Genomic DNA, 13,660 nt, shown 5'->3' on the forward strand with positions numbered 1-13,660 from the left:
TAAACATTCAGCATGTTGTCCGCTCTCTAATTCAAGTCGTTTTCATCCAATCTTCACCAAACTTAGTCAGAAGTTGTATCTACATGGTGTCTAGGCCAAGTTCGAACATGGGCCTTAACGGGTCAAAAACTAGGTCACGGGGTCACTTAGTGCGTTTCAAACATTCAGCATGTTGTAAGCTCTCTAATTCAAGTAGTTTTCATCCGATCTTCACCAAACTTGGTCAGAAGTTGTATCTAGATGATCTTAAGGCAAAGTTCGAACATGGGCCTGGCCGGGTCAAAAACTAGTTCACGGGGTAACTCAGTGCGTTTTTTAACATTAAGCATTGTGTCTTCTCTCTTATTCAAGTAGTTTCCATCCGATCTTCGCCAAACTTGGTCAGAAGATTTATCTAGATGATCTGAAGGCCAAGTTCGGACATGGGCCATGCCAGATCAAAGACAAGGTCACAGGGTCACTTAGTACGTTTTACACATTGAGCATGATGTCCGCTCTCTATTTCAAGTAGTTTAGATCCGATATTCACCACACTTGGTCAGAAGTTGTAACTAGATGATGTGTAGGTCAAGTTTGAACATTGGCCATGCCAAGTCAAAAACTGGGTCATGGGGTCACTTAGTGTGTTTAAAACCTCACCATGTTGTCCGCTCTCTAATTATACCCCCACAAACGAAGTTTAGGGGGGTATATAGGAGTGAACTTGTAGGTCGGTCGGTCTGTCTGTTGGTCCGTATTAAGTTTCGGCTCTCTAATTCAAGTAGTTTTCATCCGATCTTCCCCAAACTTGGTCAGAAGTTGTATCTACATGATGTCTAGGCCAAGTTCGAACATGGGTTTTGCTGGGTCAAAAACTAGGTCACGGGGTCACTTAGTGCGTTTTAAACATTCAGCATGTCAGCTCTCTAATTCAAGTAGTTTTCATCCGATCTTCACCAAACTTGGTCAGAAGTTGTATCTACATGATGTCTAGGCCAAGTTCGAACATGGGCCTTGCTGGGTCAAAAACTAGGTCACGGTGTCACTTAGTGCGTTTTAAACATTCAGCGTGTTGTCCGCTCTCCAATTCAAGTAGTTTCCATCCGATCTTCACCAAACTTGGTCAGAAGTTGTATCTACGTGATGTCTAGGCCAATTCGAACATGGGCCTTGCTGGATCAAAAACTAGGTCACGGGGTCACTTAGTGCGTTAAAAAATTCAGTATGTTGTCGGCTCTCTAATTATACCCCCACAAACGAAGTTTAGGGGGGTATATAGGAGTGAGCTTGTCTGTCTGTCAATCTGTCGGTCGGTCCGTATTAAGTGTCCGCTCTCTAAATCAAGTAGTTTTCATCCGATCTTCACCAAACATGGTCAGAAGTTGTATCTAGATGATGTCTAGGCCAAGTTTGAACATGGGCCTTGCTGGGTCAAAAACTAGGTCACGGGGTCACTTAGTGCGTTTTAAACATTCAGCATGTTGTCCGCTCTCTAATTCAAGTAGTTTTCATCCGATCTTCACCAAACTTGGTCATAAGTTGTATCTAGATGATGTCTAGGCCAAGTTCGAACATTGGCCTTAACGGGTCAAAAACTAGGTCACGGGGTCACTTAGTGTGTTTTAAACCTAACCATGTTGTCCGCTCTCTAATTCAAGAAGTTTTTATCCAATCTTCACCAAAATTGGTCAGAAGTTGTATCTTGATCATGTCTAGGGTACATGTAAGTTTGAATATGGGTCATGCCGGGTCAAAAACAAGGTCACGGGGTAACTTAGTGCGTTTTAAACATCACAATGTTGTCCACTCTCTAATTCAAGTAGTTTTCATCCAATCTTCACCAAACTTGGTCAGAAATTGTATCTAGATGATGTCTAGGTCAAGTTTGATTAGGGTCATGCCGGGTCAAAAACTAGGTCACGGGGTATCTTAGTGCATTTTAAACCTCACTGTGTTGTCCGCTCTCTAATTCAAGTAGTTTTCATCCAATCCTCACCAAACTTGGTCACAAGTTTTATCTAAATGATCTCTAGGACAAGTTTGAACATGGGCCATTCTGGGCCTAAAACTAGGTCAGGGGGTCACTTAGTGCATTTTTTAACATTCAGCATGGTGTCCGCTCTCTTATTCAAGTAGTTTACATCTGATCTTCACCAAACTTGGTCAGAAGTTTTATGGAGATGATCTTAAGGCCAAGTTAGAACATGGGCCTTTCTGGGTCAAAAACTTGGTCAAGGGGTCACTTAGTGGGTTTAAAAAATTGAGCATGGTGTCCGCTGTTTTTTGTGAACACGACATGCAAAATATTATGTGTCAATGCGGCATGTGGGGGTATTCGTCACGTCTGTGACAAAGCTCTAGTTATTGGTGGATTAACAAACTGACAAAACTCGCTGGACTTACTAGTGGATCTACGTAATTAATAGACCTTTGATCAATTTTGTTTTTTCTTTTATTACTTTTGCTGACTTTCTTTAACAGTGCCGTCTGCAAAGTCTGCAAAAAAACCTGCAATTATCGTATGGTCAATTAGTTATCATGTAATCACTTCTGCTAAGTACCCAGTTAGTGCGCACGCACTATTTAGACGGTGACACGTGTACTGGAAGAGATAAGATAAGATAAACAATGCCCGGGGTATTCCCTCGATTATAGACCGAGTTTCAAAAACTGAAACATTAATTTCTATTAGGAGCACAGTGGGATTTATTACCATGGAATTTGAGATGTTAACTGACTGACGCACGGGTCAAATTTTCGATGCGTCAAAATGACAGCATGGCAGAAAAAAGGGTTGCGTCAAAAAAAGAGTCATTTTTAATATGCTCGCATCAAAACGCAGGATTCTGCGTCTATTGAAATCCCTAGGTTGAAAAACTAGGTCACAAGGTCTTATAATAGAAACAAGTTTTGAGCAATCTAGAAGTTATATTTAAAAATATTTGTCTGTTACAAAACCAGGTACATGTACTCAGGGCAGTTTTCCTATTATAGCTCAAGTAAAAACTTTGTAATATATTCTACCTGCTCATAAGCTATGTTAGTGTTTCCGATCGCCAAAATCACCATCGGCAATTGAATCTTTCAGCTGGCGATTAAAGTTTAAAATTTAAGCGGAAATGGTGATTGTCCCATGTTTCAAATAATCAAGTTAGGTTGATAAGTGGTACTAAACTTTCACATTTTATTGTGTTAGCTTCATAATTTGGAACAAAATAACATGAACATGGGAACATGAAAATCTGTGTCAGTAATATTGAAACCTCATCTTAATCATTGTCTGATTCAATGTCACCGCTATTTTTAATATATAAGTGTAGTTAAAAACAACTTAAACCTTTCCAGTTGATGACTGCTGATAATCCAACATGATGCTCTTGCTAATATTGATAAATGCATTTAAGAATTTTGTGAATGCAAATGCAGGTCAATTTTGGAAAATGCACAGGAAACTAGTTAGTTAATTGAAACTAATTATTGTTTAATAACTTGATATCGCCATAACTTGATTTTTTTTATGAACAAAATGATGTTTGTTTTATTTTAATTTTTATTATCCCCTTTCATCATTAAAAATCCCCATTCCAAATGTTATGGTTAAAAATAAACATCCTTTTTAGCTCACCTGAGCACAATGCGCTCATGGTGAGCTTTTGTGATCGCCTTTTGTCCGTTGATCATCATGCGGCTTCAACATTTGCCTTGTTAACACTCTAGAGGCCACATTTATTGTCCAATCTTCATGAAATTTGGTCAGAAGATTGGTCACAATGATATCTTGAATGAGTTCGAAAATGGTTACGTTTGAATGAAAAATATGGCTGCCAAGGGGCGGTGTATTTTTCCTTATATGGCTATAGTAAAACCTTGTTAACACTGTAGAAGCCACATTTATTGTCCATTCTTCATGGAACTTGGTGAGAAGATTCATCCCAATAATATCTTGGACAAGTTCGAAAAATGGTTCCGGTTGCTTTAAAAACATGGCCACCAGGGTGCAGGCATATAATCTTGTTAACACTCTAGAGGCCACATTTATTGTCCGATCTTCATGAAACTTGCTCAAAAGATTTGGCAAAATGATATCTTGGATGAGATGGAAAATGGTTCCAATTGGTTGAAAAACATGGCTGCAAGGAAAGACCTTTTTTCCTTATATGACTTTAGTGAAACCTTTTGTTACTCTAGAGGCCACATTTATTGTCTGAAAATTGTCATGAATGCACACTTAATTATTCCAACTGACCCTAATTGCAAGTCCATTTTTAGATCAGCAACTTGATACCTTGTTGTTCTATTACTTTGATGTCTGGCACCATAGTTAAGAGAAGATATAATTTTAGAGGCACACAGTTTATTAATGAGGTCTGATTGTTTTGTGAATATCAAAGACTTTAGTTTTAAAACAGCTTTATTGATTTTTTAATTTGTAATATAATTGAAAGGTGAGTCTGAAAATAGTTCATGTTTGTTTAAAAAAAGGCTCTCAGGGGGGTGGCAGTTTTGTTGTATGTCTACAGTAGTGAAACATTGGGAATACTGTTAGTCACATTTTTAGTTCAATCTGAATGACAATTGCTGAGTACAAATGTTTTTATCATATCTTGATTTAGTTTACTCAATAAGTTTTAATAATATAATCTTAAAACATGGTGACAATCTTTATTAGGATAATATTTTTTGAACTTTTGTTATCACCTTTTGTCCATTGTCTGTCTTCCGTTGTGCATCATGAATTTTTAAACATTTTCGCCAGGGGGCTATTTCTAGTTCATTCTTAATGAAACTTGGTTAGAACATTTGTTCTAATGATATATTGGGCTGCAAAGAACAGGTCAGTTCCTTTGAATCTCAGGTGAGCGACTTTGGGCCTTTCAGACCCTCTTGTTTTAATCAATAATAAATTGCAGTACCCAAACAGTGACCCTACGGGCACAATCATCTAAATTAGTATGCTGGTTGATTTTGAGGTCAACAGGTCAATGATCGAAGTCACAAGGATCTTGTTAAATGATGTTTGTTTTGACATGATTGTATCTGGATTCCTTGGCATATGTTCAGCTTGTTAGTTGAGTGAGCTTCAAGTTTTGTATTCTAACTCTCACTATGTCTACAGTTTGACTCGGCAAGCAGCTCTGTGGCAAGTGAGAGCGACTGCATGGCAGGTACGCCTTCTGTAGTGCCAGGGCTGGACCCACAGTCCCCAGGGTTGCCTCAGTCCTCAATGATGGACCCCCAGTCCCCTGGGCTGCCTCCAGAGTACCTGCTGCCCGAGTACCAGCTTGATAGACTTAAAGCAGATATTGAACAGACTCTAGACCTCAGGGCCCTCATGCGAGGCAAACGGCATGTCAAAACACAGGTCTGGACTGGTTTTTTATCAATGGTTGTTAACAAGTATATAAATATCAATACATTAGTAAATGTGGACAAAGGTGAATATTGTAGAAACAGCTTTCAGAACTGTGGCAACACACATCTAGAGCTGAGCAGACACCACGAGACTCTGGGCTCAGCACTAGTTGATTGGTCCCCTTAAAAAATAATTGGAAATAAACATAAATAAAGGACTTGAATAAATATAAAGAATCATTACTATGCAATGTGAAAGTTTACATTTAATGTCCGTAATCTTCAATGGTATTGACAGAACTACCCTTTAAAGTTGAACACGTGTATTTTGAAATGTCATGTTTATAAATCCTACACATCTATGAAGCTCATAAATATATGGTTGCCCATTCTGTTTAGGAGGCAGAAGCTCTGGCTGTGAACTCGGACCATGAATCCCCATGTCACTTTCTGAAGGTGTCAAACAGAGACGGAGTAAAGTCAGCCAGCCTAGACAGGGCCTCAAAGACATCCAGCTTAGAAGGCTCAGCCAAGAGTTCCAGCCTAGAACAGTCAGCCAAGACTTCCAGCCTGGAAAGGTCAGCCAAGACTTCCAGCCTAGAAGGGTCATCCAAGACCTCCAATCTAGATGGGTCAGCCAAGACTTCCAGCCTAGAAGGGTCAGCCAAGACTTCCAGCCTAGAAGGGTCAGCCAAGACTTCCAGCCTAGAAAGGTCAGCCAAGACTTCCAGCCCAGAAGGGTCAGCCAAGACTTCCAGTCTAGAAGGGTCAGCCAAGACTTCCAGCCTAGAAGGGTCAGCAAAGACTTCCAGCCTAGAACGGTCAGCCAAGACTTCCAGCCTTGAAGGGTCCAAGAAGTCGAGCAGGGATCATTCTTCCAAGACATCCAGTATGGAGAGTGATGTTACAGATGGAAAGGGCAGCTGCAAGTCTTCCAGCATGGACAGGTGATGTAACATAGTACATACCAGCAAGGATGCAACTTATGCCCATACAGCACATTGAGATAGCTCCATCTGATTTATTAACTCAACTGAGCTAAACATGCTCATGGTGAGCTTTTGTGCGTCACTCAACGTCCCTTTTGTGCCATCAACGTTTACTTTGTGAACACTATCAGAGACAGTAATCACCTGACAAACTAGATGACGACATCTGCTGAGAAAGGTACTTTTCGCTGATTTATACCCTTTATTAATTGTCCTCATTGTTTAAATGCCTCTCACTTTCCAGCCATATCAGAAAGAAAATGATAAGTGTTCATTTCCTATTAATATTTGCTCCTTGTCTCGACTCTACATGCTACAAAATTTAATTTTCTTGGCGGAAGCTGTAACCCACTAAGAAATTTTGCAGCGAGTAAAGTTGATATACAGTAAATATTTATAGGATATAAACACTTATCACTTTCTTGAGAATATGCTTGAAAGTGAGCAGCATTTTAACAATATAAACAAGTAATAAAGGGTATAAAACTGCGAGCAATACCTCTCTCAGCATGGACATTGCCCATCTGGTTTGTCATGTGATTAACCCCTCTGAATCTACAGGCAACACTCATTGTCCAATCTTCAGGAGTTGAATGACTTGAAAATCTAGGTCACAGGTTCAAAGATTAGAAAACCATTTTTCCAATCAATAGGGTCATAATAGTTACTCAATTGTGATGACATTTGTTCGGAATATTTATTTACACAATGTGTAGATTAAGTTGAATCTGCGTCACATACTTCTGAAAGTCACCTAGTTAAATCTTAGAAAAACCTTGTTACCATTCCAGAGGCCTCACTTATAACTCCATATTAATGTAACTTCGGTAGAATGTTAATATTGACTAAATCAATGCAGATTTCGAACTTTGGTCGAATAGGTCCAAAAACTAGGTCACCATGTCAAATCTGAGAAAAACCTGTTAACCCACGATTATAACTCAATCTTGATTAAACGGATTCAAAAAATAGGTCACCATTTCAAATCAAATAAAGAATTTGTTACCACTTCAAAGGCCAAATCTATGACTCAATCTTGATGATGTTCGTATATGGTTAATATGAACCCTTATGAACCTCTTTTTATGCCCTTGGATCGAAAGATCGGGGGTATATTGTTTTTGGACTGTCTGTCATTGTATGTGTGTGTATGTCCCAAAACTTTAACCTTGGTCATAACTTTTGCAATATTCAAGATAGCAACTTGATATTTGGCATTCATGTGTATCTCATGGATCTGCACATTTGAGTGGTGAAAGGTCAAGGTCATCCTTCAAGGTCAAAGGTCAAAAAAACAAATTCAAAAACTTAAACCAAAACTTTAACCTTCTTCATAACTTTTGCAATATTGAAGATAACACCTTGATATTTGGCTTGCATGTGTATCTCATGGAGCTGCAAATGTTGAGTGGTGAAAGGTCAAGGTCATTCATCAAGGTCAAAGGTCAAATTTATGGCTTCTGACAAATACATCTCTTGTTTTTTCTTAGTCAGCATTAAACTACCTAAGAAATGTTTTATGCCCCCGGTAGGGTGGCATATAGCAGTTGAATTGTCCGTCAGTATGTCAATCAGTCTGTCCGTCCGTCCGGAAAAAAACTTTAACATTGTCCATAACTTTTTCACTATTGAAGATAGCAACTTGATATTTGGCATGCATGTGTATCTCCTGGAGCTGAACATTTTGAGTGGTGAAAGGTGAAGGTCAAGCTCATCCTTCAATGTCAAATATACGGCGTCTGTCTGTCCGAAAACTTGAACATTGGCCATAACTTTTTCAATATTGAAGATAGCAACTTGATATTTGGCATGCATGTAAATCTCATGAAGCTGCACATTTTGAGTGGTGGAAGTTCAAGGTCAAGGTCATCCTTCAAGGTCTAAGGTAAAAAAAAATATAAAAAATAATTTCAAAGCGGCGTTCTCATAAAGCTGCACATTTTGAGTGATGGAAGTTCAAGGTCAAGGTCATCCTTCAAGGTCAAGGTCATCCTTCAAGGTAAAAAAAATAAAAAATCAAAGCGGCGTTATCATGAAGCTGCACATTTTGAGTGGTGGAAGTTCAAGGTCAAGGTCATCCTTTATGGTCAAGTTCATCCTTCAAGGTCATCCTTCAAGGTCAAAGGTCAAAAATGATAATTTCAAAGCGGCATTCTCATTAAGCTGCACATTTTAATTGGTGGAAGTTCAAGGTCAAGGTCATCCTTCAAGGTCAAAGATCAACCAAAAAAATCAAAGCGGCGCAATAGGGGGCATTGTGTTTCTGACAAACACATCTCTTGTCTTATGATATGATATTTTGGCTGAGTTCTAAAATAGATTTGTGAATATAACGAAAGCTGCTAAAAAAAGTGCCTTTTGACAAGCGACCAAGGGCCTTTTGCTCTCTTGTTGTACAGATCCCTGTGAGTTTTAGGAAATAATATTTACAATCAGGGAAAATTAACAGTAAAAGCATACCTTCATTTTCATTCTCAAATAAAAACAGTAAATGAAACGGATTGTCAATGATGGCAGACCCAAATTGGTGAACTAACGTCATAATTTTGACCAAATGATGTTATGAATCCAATAAATTTACACAAAGTTCACTGATATTGCCCTGTATATTAAGCAATATTGTGTTACAACTATTTCTGTACATAGTCCTCATATGTTTAGATGGTGCTAAATTGTGCATGTAATTATTAGTGTGATATGTTATTGAAGAATAATGAAGATGTTTATTGTTTTACCTGAAATATCACATAATATTTAAATTTAGTGACTAGAATTTACCTAAAATTAGGGATTAATAAACTGTTTTAGTACGCTGCTTTTTTAAATGCTGACATAAGATTTGTACATCTGTTATTTACCTGGATGTAACCAAGAATTTAATGAAACACCAATTTTTGTTAACTTAATCATTATATTCATTCACAAATATGGCCAAACAAAATTAAGCCAAGAAGTGTTGTCTTTAGAACAGCAAATTATAATAGACTTTGAAACAGCAAGATATTAGAATATCCTGAGAACAGTTAAAACAACAGCACCAGCTCGCAAGCAACATGATTTCATTATATACCACAGAAATGCAAAGTATCAATAGTGTATTTGATATTGTTCCCATTGAAGCAGACACAGCAAGTCCTCCAGTCTGGATAAAAGCGAGCGTCGTCGCTCACGAAACGTGAGTGGTTCCGAGTTGGCACGTAAGAGCTCCTTGTCCCGCCAGCGTGCTTCACCCACTAAGCCTCTTACAGATGAGGTAATCAGATGTGTATGAGAAAGATTTTTATGCCCCTGGACGAATGATCGGGGCTATATTGTTTTTCGCCTGTCATTCTGTCTGTCTGTCATTCTGTCCCAAAACTTAAACCTTAAACTTTAACCTTGGTTAAAGTTTTGCAATATTGAATATTTTTTGCAATATTGAAGGTAGCAACTTGATATTTGGCATGCATGTGTATCTTATGGAGCTTGAGTGGTGAAAGGTCAAGGTCATCCTTCAGGGTCAAAGGTGAAAAAAAAGCGCCGCATAAGGGGGCATTGTGTTTCTGACAAATCCATCTCTTGTTTGGTGATGCTATGCATATGTGTGAGTCCCATTATTTGATCTAGCTAATCTACAATGTCAGTGCCATTTTTGTAACTTTGTACATTTGATTCTAGATTTTCTTTCACAGATATTTCTATTTAATTACCTAAATGAATGTCCTCTTGTTGTGATGTGTTTGTAAGCCTACCTGATAACAGCATGTTAATTACAAGCTTTCCTGATTGCCTTTTGTCAGTAATTTGTCTTGTGTCACCAATGTTTACCTTGTGAAACTTGGCCAGAACATATGTCCCAATGAAATCTGGTTCGAGTTCAAAACATTTAAACCCAACATGAGTTGGGTTTAAATTTTGGTCACCAGGTCAAAGTAAAGAAAAGGCTTCTGGGCACTGTAGAGGCCACATGTAAAGCCCAGTGTTTATGAAACATTTATCCAAAAACTTTCTGAGCCATTTTTTAGCTCACCTTTTGTGATCGCCTTTTGTTTGTCGTGCGTTGTCCGTTGTGCAAAGTCAACATTTGCCTTGTTTACTCTCTAGAGGCCTCATTTATTGTCCAATCTTCATGAAATTTGGTCAGAAGATTGGTTTCAATGATATCTTGGATGAGTTCGAAATGGTTACGTTTGCTTGAAAAACATTGCTACCAAGGGGCGGGGCATTTTTCCCTATATGACTATATATGGCTATAGTAAAATCTTGTTAACACTCTAGAGGCCACATTTATTGTCTGATCTTCATGAAACACGGTCAGAAGATTCATCCCAATAATATCTTGGACGAGTTCGAAAATGATGCCGGTTGGTTGAAAAACATGGCCGCCAGGGGGCGGGGCATTTTTCCTTATATGGCTATTGTAAAACCTTAACACTCTAGAGGCCACATTTATTTTCCGATCTTCATGAAACTTGCTCAGAAGATTTGTCCCACTGCTATCTTTGATGAGTTCAAAAATGGTACTCTTTGCTTGAAAAACATGGCTGCCAAGGGGCAGGGCATTTTTGCTTATATGGCTATAGTAAAATCTTGTTAACACTCTAGAGGCCACATTTATTGTTTAATCTTAATGAAACTTGGTTAGAAGATTCATCCCAATAATATATTGTACGAGTTCGAAAATGATGCCAGTTGGTTGAAAAACATGGCCGCCAGGGGGCGGGGCATTTTTCCTTATATGGCTATAGTAAAACCTTTTTAACACTCTAGAGGCCACATTTATTGTCCAATCTTGATGGAATTTGGTCAGAAGAGTTATCTTAATGATATCTTGGATGAGTTTGAAAATGGTTATGTTTGCTTGTATAACATGGCCGCCAAGGGGCGGGGCATTTCTCCTTATATGGCTATATAAGGCTATAGTAAAATCTTGTTAACACTCTAGAGGCCACATTTATAGTCCGATCTTCATGAAACTCGGTCAGAAGATTCATCTAAATGATATCTTGGACGAGTTCAAAAATGATGCGGGTTGGTTGAAAAACATGGCCACCACAGGGGCGGGGCTATTTTCCTTATATGGCTATAGTAAAACCTTGTTGACACTCTAGAGGCCACATTTATTTTCCGATCTTAGTGAAACTTAGTCAGAAGATTTGTCCCAATAATATCTTGTTATCTCAGGTGAGCGACTTTGGGCCTTTCAGGCCCTCTTGTTTTAACTTGGTTTTGTGCGGTTAAAAACTAGGTAACTAGGTTATATTTAAGAGAGCGATTGTAAACTATCTAAGTGCAAAAGCATTATAAGAATCAGTTGGAACAATTCTCCCAATTATATCTTGGCTAAGCTTGAAACTGGGTCATATGTTAGGTAAAAAACTAGATTAAAGTCAAAGCATGTGAAAACGCTAGAAGCTGCAATGCAGTTTTTATCAAACTTAATCAGAACATTTCTCCTAATGAAATATCAGAGTTTGAGCTGGGTCATTTGTGCTCTTGAACTACATCACCTGGTCAAATTGAACAAAAAAGCCTATTATCACTCTAGAGACCACATTTGTTGCCCAATTTCATGACACTTGGTCAGAACATTTTCCCCAATAATGTCTTGGCAAAGTTCTATATAGGGTCAAGTGGGTCAAAATCTTGGTCACTTGATGGAATGAAAGAAAAGTCACATTGGTGAGATACTGTTCTGGCGTCGTATTCCAGAAGCATCTTAAGTTAAATTTTATTCTTATCCTTAAATTGGGAAATTTTCTTAAGTGTTTCATTTCATATTGCAATAGATTGGCATCAAAATATACATTTAAATAGCATCATTATGCCAATGTTATTTTAGGAATTCCAAAAAAACATTTGTTTCCTAATTTAGTAAAGAAATACAAAACATTGTAACTTTGAACTTAAGTGAAATTATTTAAGAAATGACTTAAGATGTTTCTGGAATACCACCCCTGGTTCATTTAGGAATGCGGTGTAGTTTTCCTAATGTGGGTTTAGTAAAATCATTTCAACACTATAGAAGTCATATTTTTACAAACTTTAAAACTTTGTGCTACTGGGTTGAGTATGACAATTGCTTTGGTTTGTACAAAAGCAAGGCTGCCATCTGTTGGAACACTTGATGTTTAAGTCAATGGTGAAACCCTTAATGCTACCGGCTCAGATCTGTTTAGTTCCTTGGGGTCTTAGGTGAGTGCCTCTTACCGTCTTGTTTTGGATCAAGTTTGCATATAAGATTATGGCAGGGCTGGGGAAATTTCAGTATGGCTTTCTTGTCTTTTGAGAAATAGTTATTGCAACTTGTCCATAAATACTCGGTCTTAGGTCCAAGGTGAATATTTGACAAAATTTTGCAAAATAAGTCGATACAAATTTAAAAACGGCAAAACAACGATCTTGCATGGGTTTTTTCATTGCTGAATAAAGCCCAACATTACTTGTATCATGTGTCAAACACAGATTTATTTGGTCAATAAACAAAAATGCAATTAATATACATAAGCACAATTTATTATTCTCATTATTATTCAGAAACTTTCCCTTTCACCAATTTTCAGAAAATAGTTTCAATATATTGCATTCCATCCTAATTTTAATTTACTGCTCACTTAGTTGTTAGTCGTTATAATTAATAATTAAATAAATAGAGTACCTGATACACTCACGTTGTGTTACATGATTTAGACATGTACAAAGGGAATACCCAGGCCTGGATTTGATGTGAAATAAAATATATCCCACAATTCACTGTATGATTTCAAGAACATTTTGCACCTGCTTGTTTACTTCCAAAAAATATGAGTGTTCTTTATCACATTTATTATAAAACAATTGATCCATAATAACTCTAAACAATCTAAGTTATTTCTGTTTAATGTGCTTCACATAGTAAGGTGAAATTGCGTTTGATGATGTAAATGCCACAGAGTCAAATGTTTAGACAATTTTATTAAAGGGGCCTTTTCACAGATTTTGGCATGTTTTGAAGTTTGTCATAAAATGCTTTATATTGATAATTGTAAGCATTAGATATAAAAAGCTCCAGTAAAAAATCAAGAATAAAATTAAAAAAAGAAAAAAAAAGGGTAACCCTCAGCGGGGCTCGAACCACTGACCCCTGGAGTCTTGGAGTAAAAGTAGTATCCACTTGACCACTTGGCCATCCTTCCGGATACAAAGCCTGGTGTATTTTATACTATGTATAAGCAATCCTCGTAGTTTCACAGAATATAACGACAACAACAGAACTCTCCAAATAATTAATGCGTTTTGCGTTGCAACGCTTTATAATTTTCGGGTTTTTAAATCGTCACAAGAGGCATATAATGGTTATTTTAGAGCATGGTAAATGTTCA

The 13,660-nt window shown here is 37.7% G+C and overlaps 1 protein-coding gene across 4 annotated transcripts in view; it reads left to right on the plus strand.

Moving 5' to 3' along the window:
* The window catches only part of LOC127833520 (WD repeat-containing protein 44-like), an 86,536-nt gene that overhangs the window by 23,002 nt on the left and 49,874 nt on the right, over positions 1-13,660 (plus strand). Inside the window, exons 5-8 of one of the 4 annotated variants that reach the window (XM_052358815.1) lie at positions 5,096-5,341; positions 5,731-5,990; positions 6,045-6,278; positions 9,441-9,573. In XM_052358815.1, coding sequence (XP_052214775.1) covers positions 5,096-5,341; positions 5,731-5,990; positions 6,045-6,278; positions 9,441-9,573 — 873 coding nt within the window. Of the gene's footprint in view, positions 1-5,095; positions 5,342-5,730; positions 6,279-9,440; positions 9,574-13,660 lie in introns of all 4 variants that reach the window. The other 3 variants (XM_052358816.1, XM_052358813.1, XM_052358814.1) reach the window with 3 other exon arrangements.

Source organism: Dreissena polymorpha, chromosome 6 (genome assembly GCF_020536995.1).
Source record: "Dreissena polymorpha isolate Duluth1 chromosome 6, UMN_Dpol_1.0, whole genome shotgun sequence".
Classification (NCBI taxonomy): domain Eukaryota; kingdom Metazoa; phylum Mollusca; class Bivalvia; order Myida; family Dreissenidae; genus Dreissena; species Dreissena polymorpha.